The 18,701-nt window shown below is 42.4% G+C and overlaps 1 protein-coding gene across 1 annotated transcript; it reads right to left on the reverse strand.

Annotated features, from left to right (window-relative positions):
- Positions 1–5,509: 5,509 nt before the first annotated feature.
- On the reverse strand, positions 5,510–18,244 carry LOC109893127 (transmembrane protease serine 9). Its single transcript, XM_031827061.1, has 10 exons — positions 18,131–18,244; positions 15,153–15,173; positions 14,833–14,995; positions 14,241–14,512; positions 13,228–13,364; positions 12,739–12,991; positions 12,427–12,604; positions 6,559–6,815; positions 6,190–6,287; positions 5,510–6,069 (listed from the first exon to the last, which is right to left on the reverse strand). The coding sequence occupies exons 1-10, from the start codon at positions 18,186–18,188 to the stop codon at positions 5,749–5,751; spliced, it is 1,758 nt and encodes a 585-aa protein (XP_031682921.1). The 5' UTR covers positions 18,189–18,244; the 3' UTR covers positions 5,510–5,748.
- Positions 18,245–18,701: the final 457 nt, after the last annotated feature.

The following is an 18,701-nucleotide window of genomic DNA, read 5'->3' on the forward strand; positions in this document are numbered from 1 at the left end:
TAATTAAAGAAAACACAAAATACTAAGACCAAGGCGTGACACTGGCCCTGACGGCCCACCACTGTAATTGAGTGTATGTAAACTTCTGGGAATGTGATGAATTAAATAAATGCTAAAGTAAAGTAAATTATTCTCTCTACTATTATTCTGATATTTCACATTATTAAAATAAAGTGGTGATCCTAACTGACAGGGAATTTTTACTAGGATTAAATGTCAGGAATTGTGAAAAACTGAGTTTAAATGTATTTGGTTAAGGTGTATGTAAACTTCTGACTTCAACTGTACATACTTAACGTAGATCGAGCAACGAGAGATGAAGTACGATCTAGGCAGTCAAACTGTGCATTTCTCTGCCTGTACATGATAAACTTTCGAAAGATGGACAGATTGCTCGTGTTTCCGCCGTTACAAGCAAAAGTCTTGAGCATTGTCAACATCGACTCTGGTGAAATGTAACCACACTTTTGAACATTTAGCTCTCTCCGCCGTTGTCACTAATTAAGAGCAGGGTGCTGTGTGTGCTGTAGCATGTTGGAGACACAGGCTTCGCGCCAAGAGAGATCTCTTCTGAATTGGGAATAGTGAAAATGCATCATAGATGAATGTCTTAATATTGTTGCAAATTAGAAATGGTCGGTGAGATAAAATGTGCAAAATAACGTTTATATAGCTAAATAAATAGGAAATGTATTTTCTTAATTTCTCCAGTACCGAAAGCAGAACCGATAACGTAGGAGCTTATCGATACTGCGATCTTTCATAATTTAGCCCCGGGGCTCATTTAATATCAGGTTTCGGTACCCATCCCTAGTATCGAGAGAATTGCAGCCACACACTCCAAACCCAATTTCCTACCATTAGGTGTAATGTCATGTCCCAGATATTTACCTGTTTGGGAGACAAGTTGAAACTTTTTCTTAGAAATGTTGTGGCCATTTTCAGCAAGAAAATCTAACAGAGCTCTGGTGTCGACTTTGCATGCTTGTTGGGTTTCAGAACCTAGTAACAGGTCGTCGACATACTATATTAACATACTCCCAGCGGGGGTATGAAACCCTATAAATTTTGCACCAAAGCAGCAGAAAATACCGCCGGAGATACCAAGTAACCTTGGTGGCAGACAGTCCAAGTCCAATACTTGTTTGAGAATGTAAACTGTTTTTCTGGTGCGATGGAAATGCTAAAGAAAAAAGCATTAGCCAAATCAACAACTGAAAACCATTTAGCCGACACCGGCACAGCAGACAGAGTTGTAATGGGGTTTGGCACAACAGGAGCCCTTGCATAAACTGCATCGTTAACAGGTCTGAGATCTTGAACAAAACACCAATCACCTGAGGCCTTTTGGACATGAAGAATGAGGGTATTACAGGGAGAGTCTGGACAAGGCACAATAGCTCCTCTTTCTACCAATGAAGCATGAACAGGGGTGATCCCTTTGACTGCTTCCTGACTTAGGAGATGAGTTCTGATTGGTCTGTGTGTGCCCTTAGGTGTGACAGTAAATGGTTCACCCCCCCCCCCCCCCCCCTCATTGTCATACTTATCTTTAGCCCACAGAGAGTCCGGGAGACCAATCAACAAGGGTGATTGATTCTCCACAGAAATAATCTGTTTAGTTGGTTTGGTGCTATCAAGGCCATGTACACCTCATTGAACATGTACAGCCCAAAAAAATGAACACACAAAGTATGTATGCTGGGAGAGAATTTAGACCCATCCGCTCTAAGTTCCCAATCAGTGACCTGCAAGACAGACTCCAACCAAATACCAGTATCCCCCCATGAACATGTGTTTTAACTACCGATACATGTGGCATCCTGTCACTAAATATATACAACAAAGCCTGTCAATTTAACACTTAAAGCACAAAATTGGGGCCCAATATAAATGTCGCTGCAATGTAAGCTCTCTTGGGGTGTGGTCCCTTCCAGACAATTTTGTTCACAATCTCTTGTCAATGGTGAGAACCAGTGTCTCCACTTCTCCAAAGCCACCTTCACTGCGAGAAGCTCACGAATTCCTACATCGTAGTTCCTCACCGAGGCAGTGAGGCGATGGGAGATGAAGGCGCAGGGATGTAACTTGAGGTCCAGGGCAGAATGCTGGGACAGGACAGCCCCCACTTCGACATCCAAAGCATCGCCCTCCACCACAAACTGACGGGTCAGGATAAACCAAGATGGGAGCAGTGGTGAAGCGGTGCTTGAGGTCCCAGAACACCCAGTCAGCAGCTGGGGACCATGTGAACAGAACCTTGGGAGAGGTGAGTGCAGACACCGGTGAAGCCAGGGGGCTGTAACCCCAGATAATGCGGTGATAGAAGTTTGAAACATTGCAGCTGCACTCTGGACGTAGGCTGGGACCAATCCACCACCTCTTTCACCTTCCTGGGATCCATATGTACATTCCCTGCAGCGATGATGTAACCAAGGAAGGGGATCTCCGCTTTCACTAAAAGATGGATCTCTAGGAGGCACTCGAGGACCTGTCTTCTTGGGCTGAGTGGGAGAAAACGAGGATCTCATCGAGGTAGACAAAAATGAACCGGTTCAACATATCATTAACCAGGGCCCGAAACACAGCAGGGGCGTTGGTAAGTCCAAATGGCATGACCAGGTATTCGTAGTGGCCGCTGGCCGTGTTGAAGGCTGTCTTCCAATTGTCCCCTTCCCATATCCACACCCGATGGTAGGCATTCTGCAGGTCCAACTTGAGGAAAACGATAGCCGCCTGGAGTGGCTCGAAGGCCGAGGCGATGAGTGGTTGTGGGTAGCGGTTCTTCACCGTAATGTCATTGAGGCCCCGGTAGTTGATGCACGAGCGCAGGGTTTTGTCCTTCTCCACAAAGACGAACCCTGCACCGGCAGGGGAGGCAGAAAGACGGATACACTTTGCAGCTAGAGAGTCCTCGATGTTGGTCTCCATAGCCTTGGTCTCAGGACCCGACAAAGAGTATAGTTGTCCCTGGGGCGGTGTGGTGCCTGGGAGAATGTCGATCCCGCAGTCATAGGGTCGGTGCGGAGTGGCCTGGTCCTGGTACTCCGCGGGAATGGCAGAGAGGTCCGGGGCAACTTCCGAGCCCACAGAAAGACGTCCATGGGCAGGCTGCACTGACTTCAGACAATAGACGTTGCAGAATGGGCTCCAGCCCATAATGGCACCAGCAGTCCAGTCAATGAGGGGATAGTGTTGCTGGATCCAAGATAATCTCAATAACATGGGAACCTGAGGAGACTTAATCAGCATAAATTGGATTGCCTCGCTGTGGTTCCCTGACACTCGCAAGTTGATGGGAGTGGTATTGTGAGTGACCCGGCCTATAAGACCCAGATGCAGACAGCTAGAGTCACATGTGTTTACTGACCCAAACAGGGGGCAGTCAAAAGACAGGTCAAAGGCAGGTCCGAAATCTAGGGCAGAGTCAATAAGGTACAGAACAGCAGGCAGGCTCGGGGTCAGGACAGGCAGAGGTTTGTAAACGTGTCAGAGTCAGGCAGGTACAACTTGGGAACATAACTTGAGAAAGCAGGGAGACGGGAAAACACGCTTGTAAGACCTGATAAGATGAACTGGCAACAGACAAACAGAGAACCCAGGTATAAATAAAATGGGGATAATGAGGAAGATGGGTGACACCTGGAGGGGGTGGAGACGAGCGCAAAGACAGGTGAAACAGATCAGGGTGTGACAGTTCTGGCGAAATGTCCCTGTTTTCCATTGTGACAAGCAAAGTTCCTGTCCTGTTGTTGCTGTTCTCTAGCCCACCCGTCAGCACTGGCTCCCCCTCCTCTTCCTCTACCCCTTCCCCTCTGTCCATCATTTTGATATCTTCCCTGAGTCTACCACTGCTGGCCCTGTCCTTGATAAAAAGCCAGCTGTGCAGCTTGTAACTTCACTCCTCCTTTTTCTATTCTCTGTTTTGTCTTGTCTTCTTGAGACAGTTTTAGCCTCACAGCGTGTTTACAGTGTTCAATAACCACTTGTAGACTGGTAGTTTCCCAGCCAATGCAGGTCATTTCAACCTGTTTACCAAGGGCTGGCAAAAGTTAATTCATTAGGGCAGCCTTCAAGAGTCTGTCATAGTCATCATTTTGGCGGCCATCAGTCATTGGTTTGAGCCCATTATGCTTACGGTAGCAAGTCTCCAGCCTATGTCTGTAGTCTTCCAACGACTCTTTAGCTTTCTGCGTGCAACTATAGATAGCTTCCCAATTGGTCATGGGGGGGGGGGGTAATGTTATTTTATGCGATCACACAGTGTAGTTAGTTGGGTAGGCTCCACCCTTTTCCCATTGGTAGTTTTCATCAAAGCCTCCTTCCACGTCCGCCCATCGCAGCCTCATCTTGATACGGCAAATGTGCATAATCTCAGCTGCAGATGGCTTGTACAGCCGGGCCAATCTTAATTAGCTGTGTGGTAAAATGACCAGCGTCCTTTGTAGGATCCGGAAGTTCTTTAGCGATGTCCTTCGTTTCGTCCTGTCTTCAAGTCTTCTGGATGTCGAAGAGCGGGTACCATTCGTCATGGTGCTCCTCACCATCCACAGGTCGTGGTTGTGGATTAGTGGACATTACCAGAGGTGCCTGTAGAAAGGTTGTGTTTGGGTCACCTTTTGTACCTGTTCTGGTCGTGACCGTTGCAGGTGAGGGACTTAGCTGCATGTTAGGGGTCGACGTCGATGGTGGACTAAGTTTCCAGAGTCCATCAACACCAGGGATGGGACTCAATGTGGCCGGTGCATGGAACGGATTTCCACTGCTCATGGGCCACCTCCGAGGTGTCTGCTGGTAGAACTGCGGTGTGGGAGATGGCTGAGCGAGCTGCTGTCGGACAACCAGGGCTGGTGCTGGTGCAGTGGATACAGGGGTATAATGGGGGGTGGAAAGTCATTATCATCATCATCCCTGTTTCTCCTATTCTTATCTTCCTCCAACTGTGTCTTCTTACCTTCTTTCACCATTATTCCTTTAACTTTGTCTGACTGTCTTTTGGCTTCCCCCTCCCACTTTCTAAATTTATCCCAATCTATTAGACATTTCTTGCCTTTCCTGGTTTCCTCAAACTTCTGTAAGTTCTTTCTACATTCTCTTAATTACACTCAATGTGCCTTTCAAGGGATAATCTAAAGGCTATGAAGTCTTGAATTAATTTAGAACTAAGTATTAGAGCTATTTAGTTTTGTTAAAACCATCATCATAACATTGTGATTTGTTAAGTATATAATAATCCATGGCACATGTCCAGTAAAGTGCAGTATGACTATCTAATAGTTCAGTGCATGTTGGCTACTTGCCATTGTGGCTCACAGATACTGTAGAATAGACTATAATCTTTGGAGAAAGTAAAGTGTGCGACTACAGTCATATTCATCTGGATATTAATATGTAACACTGTTACACATGCCCAGACAGCTTTCAACAGAAAATAGTGCATTTTGCAACTTAAATAACAGTGCTGTTTGAATTAACAGATATTGTCCAGAAAATGCTATGGATACAAAAACAATTGTGACAGCAAAAATATATTTTATTGATTGACTTTGACATAGTAAAGAAAAACAAAGGGGAAGTTGTAAACATTCATAATTCAAGTGACCGGAGATGAAGGCTCCCTGAGTTCAACGTTGGCTTTGACACACTCTGACACACTCTGCTTTGACACACTGCCAGTCACTGACTTTTGGTTAGTTGGAAGTTACGGAACGGGCTTGTCAATAATGGTTGCCTTTGAGTTGCTTAGTGTCAATCCCAACCCAACAGGAGGACAAAGGAGAGGGAGAAGAAGGGGAAGAGAGAGAAGGAGGAGTGGGCCATGGAAGCTCCACTGCTGCCACCAGCTAAGGCGGGGGATAGGAGGGTTCCCAAATTGGTAGCCAGGAAGTTCTTAAAGCGGGAGGTTTTGGTGAAGACTTGGATGGTGGAGGCGCGAGGACTCTTGCTCCATCGTGCTTTACTAGTGCTAGTGGTGTTGCTGCTTGTGGCGTTGCTGCTATCGACAGTCAACACAGCAGTCTGAAACCATGAGTTGCCCTGCTTACACATCAGAGGACCACCCACATCATCCTATGGGGAGAGAAGCAGAGAAAAACATGGGTTAATATGGTCATACTGTTATGTGCTTACAACAACATGTTGCAAGCAAAATAGTAAGACCGACAGATTTATAGATCAACTGTGCCATACCTGCAGTAGTGTCACAGGTCCGGTACAAATGTTGTCCAAAGATGAAACATTCATGCATTCCACCACAGAGGTCTGGAACTCCTGCAGGACTTGCTCAGCTGAGGACACAAAGAGAGAGAGTTTATTACTTGTCATACCAATTTGCACGCACGCACGCACACACACACACACACACACACACACACACACACACACACACACACACACACACACACACCTACACCTAAGGTTGTATCTTTCCGGAAACAATCCATCCGTATCAAAGGACCTACAGCAATTCCATTGCTTTTCCAATTCTTTCAGATCTATAGAGCTTGTTACTGAACAGGCACATTTCTAACACACAAAGACAGTTGTCCATCCACTCACCCCCACCCTGGCCAGTGCCCCAGCCAGCCACCCAGCACTTAGTCCCTGTGCTGAAGGTGCTGGTTCCCTGGTCCACACAGATAGGCTGGATGTAGTTAGATAACTTGGGTTGGCTGGCCAGTCGGAGGATGGCCACGTTGTTGCCCGTCAAGTTGCTCATGGTGATGTTGATGACGTTCAGGGTTACCTCATTAGGGTTGGAGCCGTTTTGCTTCAGACGACCCAGGATCACGGTCCATTGAGCGGTGTTGGGCTGGCTGGAGAGGTAGAATAAGTTGTGTGTTTAGCGAGGGACACAAAACACTTCATTCTGATTGCCGTCTTATGAAATGCTTATGAACTGCTTATAAATGTGATATGTAGAGGGTATGCACGTGTTATGAAGAATGTGTTATTACCTAGGTAGACACACGTCATACAATATCTACATTTTTGGGCGACCCCTAAAATCGCATAGAAATGTGAGTTATAGATCTGTCATTCCCGTCGAAAGCAAGTCTAAGAAGCGGTATATCTGTTGCATGTATGCTATTTCTATTCTTTTACGTTCTGAAGATTCTGTGTCTTTTACTTTCAGTTTCGTACACGTGTTTTAAACAGCAGAATATACAATATTTTTTGTTATGGAAAATATATTTCACTGTGGTTTGGTTGGTAAAATAATTGTCCACACAATGACTGCTTGTTTTGTCACAAACTGAAATTAGACAAACAGTGGTGCGATTTCTGCATAGTGGATCTCTCTTTAGTATGGATGTTGTCATCATTTTGAATGCAATTAATGATTGTAGCAAGTTGATATTTTCTTACTTGAAGTTGTTGACATACACTACAGGTCAAAGTTGTAGAACAACTACTCATTCAAGATTTTTTCTTATTTTTACTATTTTCTACATTGTAGAAAACTATGAAATAACACGTATGGAATCATGTAGTAACAAAACAAAGTGTTAATAACCTCTTAAGGATCTCTACAGATCGGTGTCTCACCCATGGGAAGGTTGAGCTAACGTAGGCTAATGCGATTAGCATGAGGTTGTAAGTAAGAAGAACATTTCCCAGGACATAGACATATCTGATATTGGCAGAAAGCTTCAATTCTTGTTAATCTAACTGCACATTCCAATTTACAGCAGCTATTAAAGTGAAAGAATTCATACTATACTAATACATTATCGCCTTTCTCTTGCATTTCAAAGGTGCTGGTACAAAAAAATACAAAAAAATTGTAGTTTTTTTCTTTGTATTATATTTTACCAGATCTAATGTGTTTTATTCGCCTACATTGATTTCACATTTTCACAAACTTCAAAGTGTTTCCTTTCAAATGGTATCAAGATTATGCATATCCTTGCTTCGGGTCCTGAGCTAAAGGCAGTTAGATTTGGGTATGTCATTTTAGATGGAAAAAAAGGGGCAGATCCTTACGAGGTTTAACATTCAATTCTCTGGCTACAACTCTGGTGGACATTCCTGCAGTTAACATGCCAATTGCAAGCTCCCTCAAAACTTGAGACATCTGAGGCATTGTGTTTTTGACATAACTGCACGTTTTAGAGTGGGCTTTTATTGTGCCCAGCACATTGTGCGCCTGTGTAATGATCATGCTGTTTATTCAGCGTCTTGATATCCCACACGTCAGGTGGCTGGATTATCCTGGCAAAGGAGAAATGCTCACTAACAGGGATGTAAATAAAGATGTGCACAAAATTTGAGAAAAATAATCCTTCTGTACATATGTAAAATTTCTGAGATTTTTTTTTATTTCATCTCATGAAACATGGGACCAACACTTTACATGTTGCGTTTATATTTTTGTTCAGTATACATAACCCATACATATCACATTCATAAGCAGTGCATATGAATTTAATAAATACACTCCTAGTCAAACGTTTTAGAACACCTACTCATTGAAGGGTTTTTCTTTATTTTTTGTATTTTTTACATTGTAGAATAATAGCGAAGACATCAAAACTAAAAAATAACACATTTGGAATTATGTAGTAAGTGTTAAACAAATAACCACCCTTTGCCTTGATGACAGCTTTGCGCACTCTTGGCATTCTCACAACCAGCTTCATCTGGAATACTTTTCCAACAGTCTTGAAGGAGTTGTGCTCACATAAGCTGAGCACTTGTTCACTCTGCGGTCCGACTCATCCCAAACAATCTCAATTTGGTTGAGGTTGGGGGATTGTGGAAGCCAGGTCATCTGATGCTCCATCACTCCATCACTCTCCTTATTGGTCAAATAGCCTTTACACAGCCTGGAGGTTTGTTGGGTCATTGTCCTGTTGAAAAACAAATGATAGTCCCACTAAGCCCAAACAAGATGGGATGGCGTATCGCTGCAGAATACTGTGGTAGCTATGCTGGTTAAGCTTGAATTCTAAATAGATCACAGACAGTGTCACTAGCAAAGCACCCCCACACCATCACACCTCCTCCTCCATGCTTTACGGTGGGAAATACACATGCGTAGATCATCCATTCACCCACACCGCGTCTCACAAAGACAAGGCGGTTGGAACCAAAAATATACAATTTGGACTCCAGACTGAATGACCAATTTCCACCGGTCTAATGTCCATTGCTCGTGTTTCTTGGCCCAAACAAGTCTCCTCTTCTTATTGGTGTCCTTTAGTAGTGGTTTATTTGTAGCAATTCAACCATGAAGGCCTGATTCACAGTCTCCTCTAAACAGCTGATGTTGAGATGTGTCTGTTACTTGAACTCTGTGAAGAATTCATTTGGGCTGCAATTTGAGGCTGGTAACTCTAATGAACGTATCCTCTGCAGCAAAGGTCACTCTGGGTCTTTGATTCCTGTGGCGGTCCTCAAGAGAGCCAGTTTCACAGCGCTTAATGGTTTTTGCGACTGCACTTGAAAGTTCTTGAAATTTTCCGTATTAACTGACTTAAAGTAATGGACTCATTGTTTCTCTTTGAAAGAAATCACACAAATTAACTTTTAAGAAGGCACACCTGTTAATTGAAATGCATTCCAGGTGACTACCTCATTAAGCTGGTTGAGAGAATGCCAAGAGTGTGCAAAGCTTTAATCAAGGCTAAGGGTGGCTATTTGAAGAATCTCAAATATAAAATATATTTTGATTTGTTTAATTTCTAGAACCAGTGTCGTTTTAGAGAATTTGGCAGTACGTCCAACCGGCCTCACAACTGCAGACCATGTGTATCCACGTGAAATCCATAGATGAAGGTCTAATTAATTAATTTCAATTTACTGATTTCATTATATGAACTATAACTATAAAATCGTTGAAATTGCGTCATGTTGCGTTTATATTTATGTTCAGTATATACAGTTCTAGTCGGAAGTTTACATACACTTAGGTTGGAGTCATTGAAACTCGTTTTTCAACCACTCCACAAATGTCTTGTTAACAAACTATAGTTTTGGCAAGTCGGTTAAGACATCTACTTTGTGCATGACACAAGTCATTTTTCCAACAATTGTTTACAGACAGATTATTTCACTGTATCACAATTCCAGTGGGTCAGGCGTTTACATACACTAAGTTGTCTGTGCCTTTGAACAGCTTGGAAAATTCCAGAAAATTATGTTATGGCTTTAGAAGCTTCTGATAGGCTATTTGACATCATTTTGTCACGCTCGCTATCCTCAAACTCCCTGTCATAAATCAACCAAGGCGCAGCATGCATGTAGTTCCACATCTTTTAATGAAAGTGAAACCGAAACAAAAAAACAAACAGGTAAACAGCAAAGACCGTGGCGCAACCGAGGTGCACTCAAACACACACAGAAAAATAATTACCCACAAAACACAGGTGGGAAAAGGCTACCTAAGTATGGTTCTCAATCAGAGACAACGACAGACAGCTGTCCCTGATTGAGAACCATGCCCGGCCAAAAACAAAGAAATACAAACATTGAAAAAAGAACATAGAATGCCCACCCTAGTCACACCCTGGCCTAACCAAAATAGAGAATAAAAAGCCTCTCTATGGCCAGGGCGTGACACATTTGAGTCAGTTGGAGGTGTACCTGTGGATGCATTTCAAGGCTTGCTTGACATCATGGGAAAATCAAAAGAAATTAGCCAAGAATTAGCCAAAAATTGTAGACCTCCACAAGTCTGGCAATTTCCAAACGCCTGAAGGTACCACGTTCATCTGTACGAACAGAGCGTTCTGTCTCCTAGAGATTAACGTACTTTGGTGCGAAAAGTGCAAATCAATCCCAGAACAACAGCAAAGGACCTTGTAAAGATGCTGGAGGAAACAGGTACAAAAGTATCTATATCCACAGTAAAACGAGTCCTATATCGACATAACCTGAAAGGCCGATCAGCAAGGAAGAAGCCACTGTTCCAAAACCGCCATAAAAAAGCCAGACTACGGTTTCCAACTGCATATGGGGACAAAGATCGTACTTTTTTGAGAAATGTCCTCTGGTCTGATGAAACAAAAATAGAACTGTTTGGCTATAATGACCATCGTTATGTTTGAAGGAAAAAGGAGGATGCTTGCAAGCCGAACAACACCATCCCAAACGTGAAGCACGGGGGTGGCAGCATCATGTTGTGGGGGTGCTTTGCTGCAGGAGGGACTAGTGCACTTCACAAAATAGATGGCACCATGAGGTAGGAAAATTATGTGGATATATTGAAGCAACATCTCAAGACATCAGTCAGGAAGTTAAAGCTTGGTCGCAAATGAGTCTTCCAAATGGACAATGACGCCAAGCATACTTCCAAAGTTGTGGCAAAAAGGCTTAAGTTCCACAAAGTCAAGGTATTGGAGTGGCCATCACAAAGCCCTAATCTAAATCCTATACAAAATTTGTGGGCAGAACTGAAAAAGCGTGTGCAAGCAAAGAGGCCTAGAAAACCTGACTCAGTTACACCAGCTCTGTAAAGAGGAATGGGCCAAAATTCACCCAACTTATTGTGGGACGCTTGTGGAAGGCTGCCCGAAACATTTGACCCAAGCTAAACAATTTAAAAGCAATGCTACCAAATACTAATTGAGTGTATGTAAACTTCTGACCCACTGGGAATGTGATTAAATAAATAAAAGCTGAAATAAATCATTCTCTCTACGATTATTCTTCTGCATTTCACATTCTTCAAATAAAGTGGTGATCCTAACTGACCTAAGACAGGGAATTTTTATTAGGATTAAATGTCAGGAATTGTGAAAAACTGAGTTTAAATGTATTTGGCTAAGGTGTATGTAAACTTCCGAAATCAACTGTATGTATCTATGAAGGTATCAATACTTTAAAAACTGGCCAGCTGATCAGGATGGTAAGCCAGAATTGTACAGTATTTTGGGAGAGATGTTGGCTGATGGCTCTCCCCTTTGGTACACTACAGTAAATATTACTGTAAGAGGCTCAACACACTCACTCTGCGCAAACAGAGCGTCGGCGCATCGTGTACAGACCGTTCCAAAAACTCAGCAGCACAAAAGTGCATAGAAATACTCAGAGAGTGACGCAAATGGAGGTCCATCGCTCAGTTGGAACCATGCAGTCCCATCCAGACATTGATTGACATGATGATAATTACACCAGGTCCATTCTCTCTGCAGCATCCGGTTGTATAAAACATGGGTGGTGTTTCTGAGCAGCTATCCATAAAAGGATTTTCACTAGCACAAGGATTGTACGAATGTCCTACGTCGGACTAATTAACCTTGGTTAACCTTTTGCATGAGGGTTGAAAAGGAAAGCGTCACTAAATGTTCATGCACCTTCCAAAATCTAAATGTAGGTTACATGACTAGATTTCCTTAGAATCATGTCAGGACTGACATTTTAATCCGGAACTTACTGTAACTACTTGCTCTCCCCTTTGAAATAAAGGTCGAGTTAACTTACCTGGAGAAGCAGCTAGCGTCGCTCATGACAGAGTCCACCGCCACTAACGTGCCCCCGCACACGTGTGCTCCGTTCTTCTGTAGGCTGGCTATCCAGGGCCACAAGCCTGCTGTCGCCAACGAGCTTCCCCCACCAATACGGGAGTTCAAAGAGGCGCTAGCGCTGCCACACACCACAGCTGCAGAGGGAGAGACAGATACAAGTTTGAGAGACAAATAAAAGGGAGTAATCCAGTAGTCAGATTTATTACAGAATTAGAGAGATTCACATCAAGGTTTAGCCATATGCACAAGTTACACTATAGGTACGTACGTGCGGGTGTGGTAGTAGGGGGGGTGGTGGTGGTGCAGGTGACACTGAGGTCAGAGTCAGTCCCACTGGATGAGAAGGTGATGAAGCCAGGTTGGTCACTGGTAATCTGGCTCTTGATCCAGGTCTGGTACTGGGAAACTCTGGCGTACACACCTGGGAAATTTGCCAGAGCACAACCGTTGCCAAAACTCACAACGCCAGACTGGATCCAGTGAGTACCCTGTTTGCTCACAAGCGGACCTCCTGAGTCCCCCTATGCATAGACAGATTTACAGTGTCACTGGGATTGAATTTTTACAGAATTATGAAATATAATGGGTTGGTTTCCCAGATGAAGCCTAGTCTCAGACAAACAAGCATTTTCAAATGGGGAATCTCTTTTTTAAATTATTTTTAGTCTAGGATTAGGTATAACCTGTGTCCGGAAAATAAGCCCAATGTGTTATTGACTGACACTAATAAACTAAAAGGAAAAGAAAAAGATTTTACCTGACAGGAATCCTTTCCTCCTGCTGATAGACCAGCACAGATCATGTTGTCAGTGATGGAGCCAGCTCCATAATTACAGTTACACTGCCTGTTTCCCACTACTGGCACATCCACCTCCTGTAGGACCTGTGGTAGAGCTGGGACGATAAACTGAAAATGTAGACACCAACCACTTATCACAGGCATTGCTGATATTCTTCACTACGATAAGTAGCTTATACTAGACAATGTGAAGTTTGAAATGAAATAAGTTTGCTAATATGGGTAATTGTTAATGGGACAATTGATAGCTACAACAATCAAACTAGTAGTCAGTGGTGGGAAAAGTACCCAACTTTCATACTTGAGTAAAAGTAAAATATACCTTAGTAGAAAATGACTCAAGGAAAAGTGAGTCACCCAGTAAAAACCTACACGATTTTCTTGTTTCTTGGCACGATTTTCTTGTTTTTTAATTTACGGAGAGCCAGGGGCACACTTCAACACTCAGACATATTTTACAAGGGATGTTCTTTTTAAGTGTGTGAATTAGACCATTTTCCTGTCCTGCTAAGCATTCAAAATGTAACTAGTACTTTTGGGTGTCAGGGTAAATTAGAAAGTACATTACTTTCTTTAGGAATGTAGTGGAGTAAAATCTGTCAAAAATATAAATAGTAAAGTAAAGTGTAGATACCCCAAAAAACGACTTAAGTAGTACTTTAAAAGTATTTTTACTTAAGTACTTTACACCATTGCTAGTAGTAGTAGTTTAAAGGCTAATAAAAAAACAGTGGTGCACATGAATGTTATAAACGTATCGTTCTACTTATCGTTATCGCATCAATTCAAGTAATTTGTTGCGGTATACATTTTTGTCCATATCGCCCAGCTCTAGTCTGTGGTGAGGCCAGGGACACTGAGGATTGACTTTCAACCTATGAGAAAAATGGCTTCCTCAACATACACAAGACCTCTCAGAATTCTGAGCCATCATCAGTCGTACTTAAAACAAGCTATATCTGTGTACTCACATCCTCCACTGCTGAGGGTGCCCCAGCCTGTGACCCAGCTAGTAGTGCCAGCATAGAAGGAGCTGCCTTGTGCAGCTAGGCAGACTGGCCGGATGTAGTTGGTAAAAGTCACAGAGGAGGAGAGCTTCAGCAGACACATGTCGTTGTCATTGGTCCTCCTGATGTAGTTGGGGTGGCAGATGATCTGAGTGACCGTACGGCTCACTTCATTAGGGTTGGAGCCCTGCTGGTTCTGACGACCCAGGTAGACCACCAAATATAATGTACTGGTGCTGAGAAAATGAGAGTTTCAAGTTAGAATTGTAGAACCAGTAGCAAAGCCGGTAGCTCCCACCTCAGCAATATTTGAATATTATCATTTATTTACGAACTGCTTCCCTTTACTTCCCACATCTCATTTTGAAAACATGATCGGGAGGAAAGTCTATTCACAAAGTGTTTTTACTGTCCCAAAAAAACATTGTGGTTTTATGTGATCACATGAAAATCTAAATCTATTATTATTATTATAATATCTACTACGTGACAGTTTGTGGAAATACTACAATGCAGATTTGATTGAATTGAGCCCTATGTTTTTATGGGTCCTCACCTGGGAAAGCAGTGAGCAGCAGTCAGTACCCACTCTTTGTTAATAAGGGATCCCCCACAAAAATGGCTGCCAGATCTCTGCAGACTGGCCTGCCATGGCCAACTCCCTGGAGGAGCATCCTGACCCCCCACGATCCTAGTGTTGAGAGGAGAGATTCCACACACTAACAAAGACACAGATGGATGAGGGATTACAAAATATAGCACACACAGGAAGTGAAGAGATTGAAAGCTCACTTGTTAGTCAGTGAATAGGTGCATGGTTAAGTCATTCAATTAGGAAAATAACTGAAATTTGATTGAAAAAAGGAGGGGACTTACCATCCAACTGAGAGTGAGACACTGAAAAACAGGAGAAGCAGAAAAAAGTTGAACAGTTTGGTTTTGGCACACTGTGGGCAAACATGTAATTCATAACTTTTCACCCCATTGGTTTTATAGTAGGAACATAGTCTTGGTTGGGCCTGTCCTCTGTCTGTACTCTGTCTGTACTCTGTGTATTTAGTGTCCATACAAACCTTTCCTGTGAACAAACTCTCTCAGCTGATTTCTTGTTATGAGTCTGAGGATTGTTAAGACAAATGCCATCTGTCAAAACGTCTTTTATCACTGTGTATGTTACCTAATACTACTGTCCACTTAACATTGTCCAGAATGTGTTTAATACTAATTAGCACATTACCTATTAAAACAACCTAGGAGAATAGATTACTCTCATAATTACTAAGATATTGTTATACTAATACTAGATAAATATAATTTGGGGACCAAAGCCTTATGAATAAGATAACGAGGATGAGGAAATATATATACTGCATCTTTAGAGGAGAGCAAAAGTAAAACCGGCTCATCAGGAAAAAAACAACAAGAAAAAATGCACAATCATTCAATGAAGCAATGTGGTCACAACAGTCATCATTGCTGTAGACCTGTATGGGGATTTCACATGAAACAATACTAGGTCATGTTTTATAATGCATTCTAAGACTTGTCTAAAAAGGATAGTTCACCCAATCACCCTTCTCTTGCCTCCACTATTGTTTTGAATCTTCTCTGTATGTGACAAATCAATGGTCTAAAGAGGCTTCCTCTCCTCACCTACGTTCCTTTATTTGAGCGAATCTAAAAGAACTGGACAGGAGAAATGAAGCCCACTGCTAAACGTCTGTCATAATAACACTTTTACCTCCTCACATGTCGTTGTCATTGGTCTTTTCAGACCAGTGAAACTAACAGAGCACCCTACCACTGGATGCTCTATGGGCGTGACTGTCAGCTTGACTGGCTTCACATTCTGTCTCCACCCACTAAATTAAAATCAGGTAATGTGTTTTAATGAATGTATACAACACATAAAGAAGTAAACAGACCAATCAGACGTATCTACAAACTGATAATTATTTCTACAAGCTCATTGCATTACACTATGAACGTATCAAATATTCTATTCCATCCAACTGAAATTGAGGACAAACACAACTGGCCAGTCACGACCAATGTTCCTACACTTTGGAACCTCCATTTCCTCCCTGTACTCTGCCCTTAAGACAACAACAGACGAACATTGCGTTGGTGACTCATTGCGTTGGTGACTCATTGCGTTGGTGACTCATTGCGTTGGTGACTCATAGCATTCGAAATAGGAATCAATTTACTATTTATTTTATTTCCATAATCATTGCTTTTCTGACTGCGATGGTTTAGAATACCATTCGTCACCATTTCTTATTAGATAAGCTATTTCAACTATTTTGCTCTGAGATCCAGAGCGTGGTTACAGTGTAATTTAATAGAACAGACATTTCTCTTTTCCTTTGACATAGCCTAATGTATTTCAAATGTATTGAGTAGACAATCATTCTCAATTGGTAGGCAGTGCATACATTCGTGGGAAAGTCAGTACAAAACATTGTTGAGTTTAAACCTTCTGCTAACAGGTCCACAACAATTTGTTTCTAAGAGGGAAAAAAAGCCACAACAATCTCAGTCCTTTGCCAAAAACAAATAAATAGTCACTGCATAAGATCAAAACCTTCTGGAAACACCTCAGATTTGCCATTGCTCTTTCTTTTAGAAACTGCTCTGGCCTAATCCCAATACATTCAATTATACATTATGTCACCATTAAAATGTGACAGGGTGTTTTCCAGTCGGAGTTACAACGCTTGTTCACTCACACAGTTTTAGGAAACTGACAATTTCAGAAAAGTCGCACAAAGATATTAAAGTGACATTTACACAACGTTTATAAATGAGGCCCCTGTCCAAGCTGGCCAAGAGGGAAGTAATCTGTGTTAATCATGGTTTGTAATTTCTGTCACGTGTGCGATTCACCTTTCATCTCATAAATTCCATTTTGATGCCCCTTCCTTTTTTTTCTTATTCAATTTTACCCCATTTTCCCAGTATCCAATTGTGTATTTACGGCCTTGTCTCATTGCAACAACTCCTCAATGGGCATGGAGCAGCGCAGATCGGGACATGCGTCCTCTGAGACAGCCCCGCCAAGCCGCACTGATTCTAATCCACACTGCTCGCTAACCCAGAAGCTTCCCAAATATGTTGAGTTGTCACTAGTTAACACAGCCACAAGTCATAAACCCTGCCTATTTCTCAAATTTCGCTTCTTAAAATTGGATTTCAAAACTAACCCGAACCTTAAATTAAAATCAAAAAATCTCATTTTAGTTTTTCTGAATATTTACAATATAGACTAATTTTACTTTGTGGTTGTGATATCTATTGGGAACCAATGTGTCGGAGGCAAACACGGTTCAAGGAAACCGCAGCCCAGAAGATGCTGGGCTAATTGTGCACCACCTTTGGGAGCTCCCGGTAACGGCCGGCTGTGACACAACTTGGGCTAACACCCCCTTCACTTTCCTTACTGCTTTGAAATTAGATGTATAACTTCAAATGGTCCACAAACTCTAAAACACACTGAACCTTTTGCAGTTAAGTTATGTTTGCCATGAGGCTCCACTTTAGACTGATAAATGTCTTTAAGGACACACATTATACTTCGCTCACAAAAAATATTTGACAAATGTGAACGTTCTGCCTTAAATTAGGCACAGGACCTCCCTCAATGCCCAAAACAGTCTAACAGGTCTCTCTCCTGTGTCACAATGCACATTACATCCTGTTGGCTTTGACTGTCGTTATTGGCTATGCCTGTATTCTATAAATAGTCAATAAGGCCCACCACCAAGAAAATTCTATAACCTGACCAACTCCTTGACTACATTCACCAGTCAATAGAAGGAAAGCAGTGGAATAACGGGAATCTCATCTCCTACCTTTTGAAAAGAGGGTAACTAGTAGAGTCACCAAACAGAGTGCTTTGCAGACTTCCATCGTTTCAATGCCCACCACTACAGCCAGTCCTGTTGAGTGTTCATACTTTTATACTCCACCCTGCCTTCACTCCTCCCCTTTATCTATCTTCCTCTCTCACACTGAAACCTGAGACAAACCCACACCCTGATACACCTGTTGTCTCCCTCTCTCATCCCTCTTTTCAAGTCAAACAGACCCACTGAGGAATGTCTTGGTTGTCACAACGGCAAGGCTATTGGTTTTCCATTGCTGTAATCTGTGATCATTTCTCCTGTCTATTTATCTATATATCAGTGTAAATATGTATCTAGCTAATCTGTAATTTATCCTGTGTTATCCTGTTTCATCGTTATGTTCGAAGGGTTGTGTGTGTGACGAGAAGAATGCAGTACAGTAACCTGCTCAATGACAGACATGTATTCACTTGATGTTTTTAATGAGCTGTATACAGCCACAAGTCTAGACCCCCTTTACTCCACACATAGAGACGCATACAAAGCTTTCCCTCGCCCTCCATTTTGCAAATCTGAC

This window comes from Oncorhynchus kisutch, linkage group LG6, assembly GCF_002021735.2.
Source record: "Oncorhynchus kisutch isolate 150728-3 linkage group LG6, Okis_V2, whole genome shotgun sequence".
In the NCBI taxonomy this organism is placed as follows: Eukaryota; Metazoa; Chordata; class Actinopteri; order Salmoniformes; family Salmonidae; genus Oncorhynchus; species Oncorhynchus kisutch.

Bases quoted from the DNA above. Each gene is read 5' to 3' on its own strand.
- LOC109893127 (XM_031827061.1), bottom strand. From the start codon at position 18,188: ATGGAAGTCTGCAAAGCACTCTGTTTGGTGACTCTACTAGTTACCCTC. The intron at 13,365-14,240 runs GTGAGTACACAG...TTATCGTCCCAG, and splicing joins CACCCTCAGCAGTGGAGGAT to CTCTACCACAGGTCCTACAG. The intron at 12,605-12,738 runs GTACGTACCTAT...CTCCCTCTGCAG, and splicing joins CCCTACTACCACACCCGCAC to CTGTGGTGTGTGGCAGCGCT.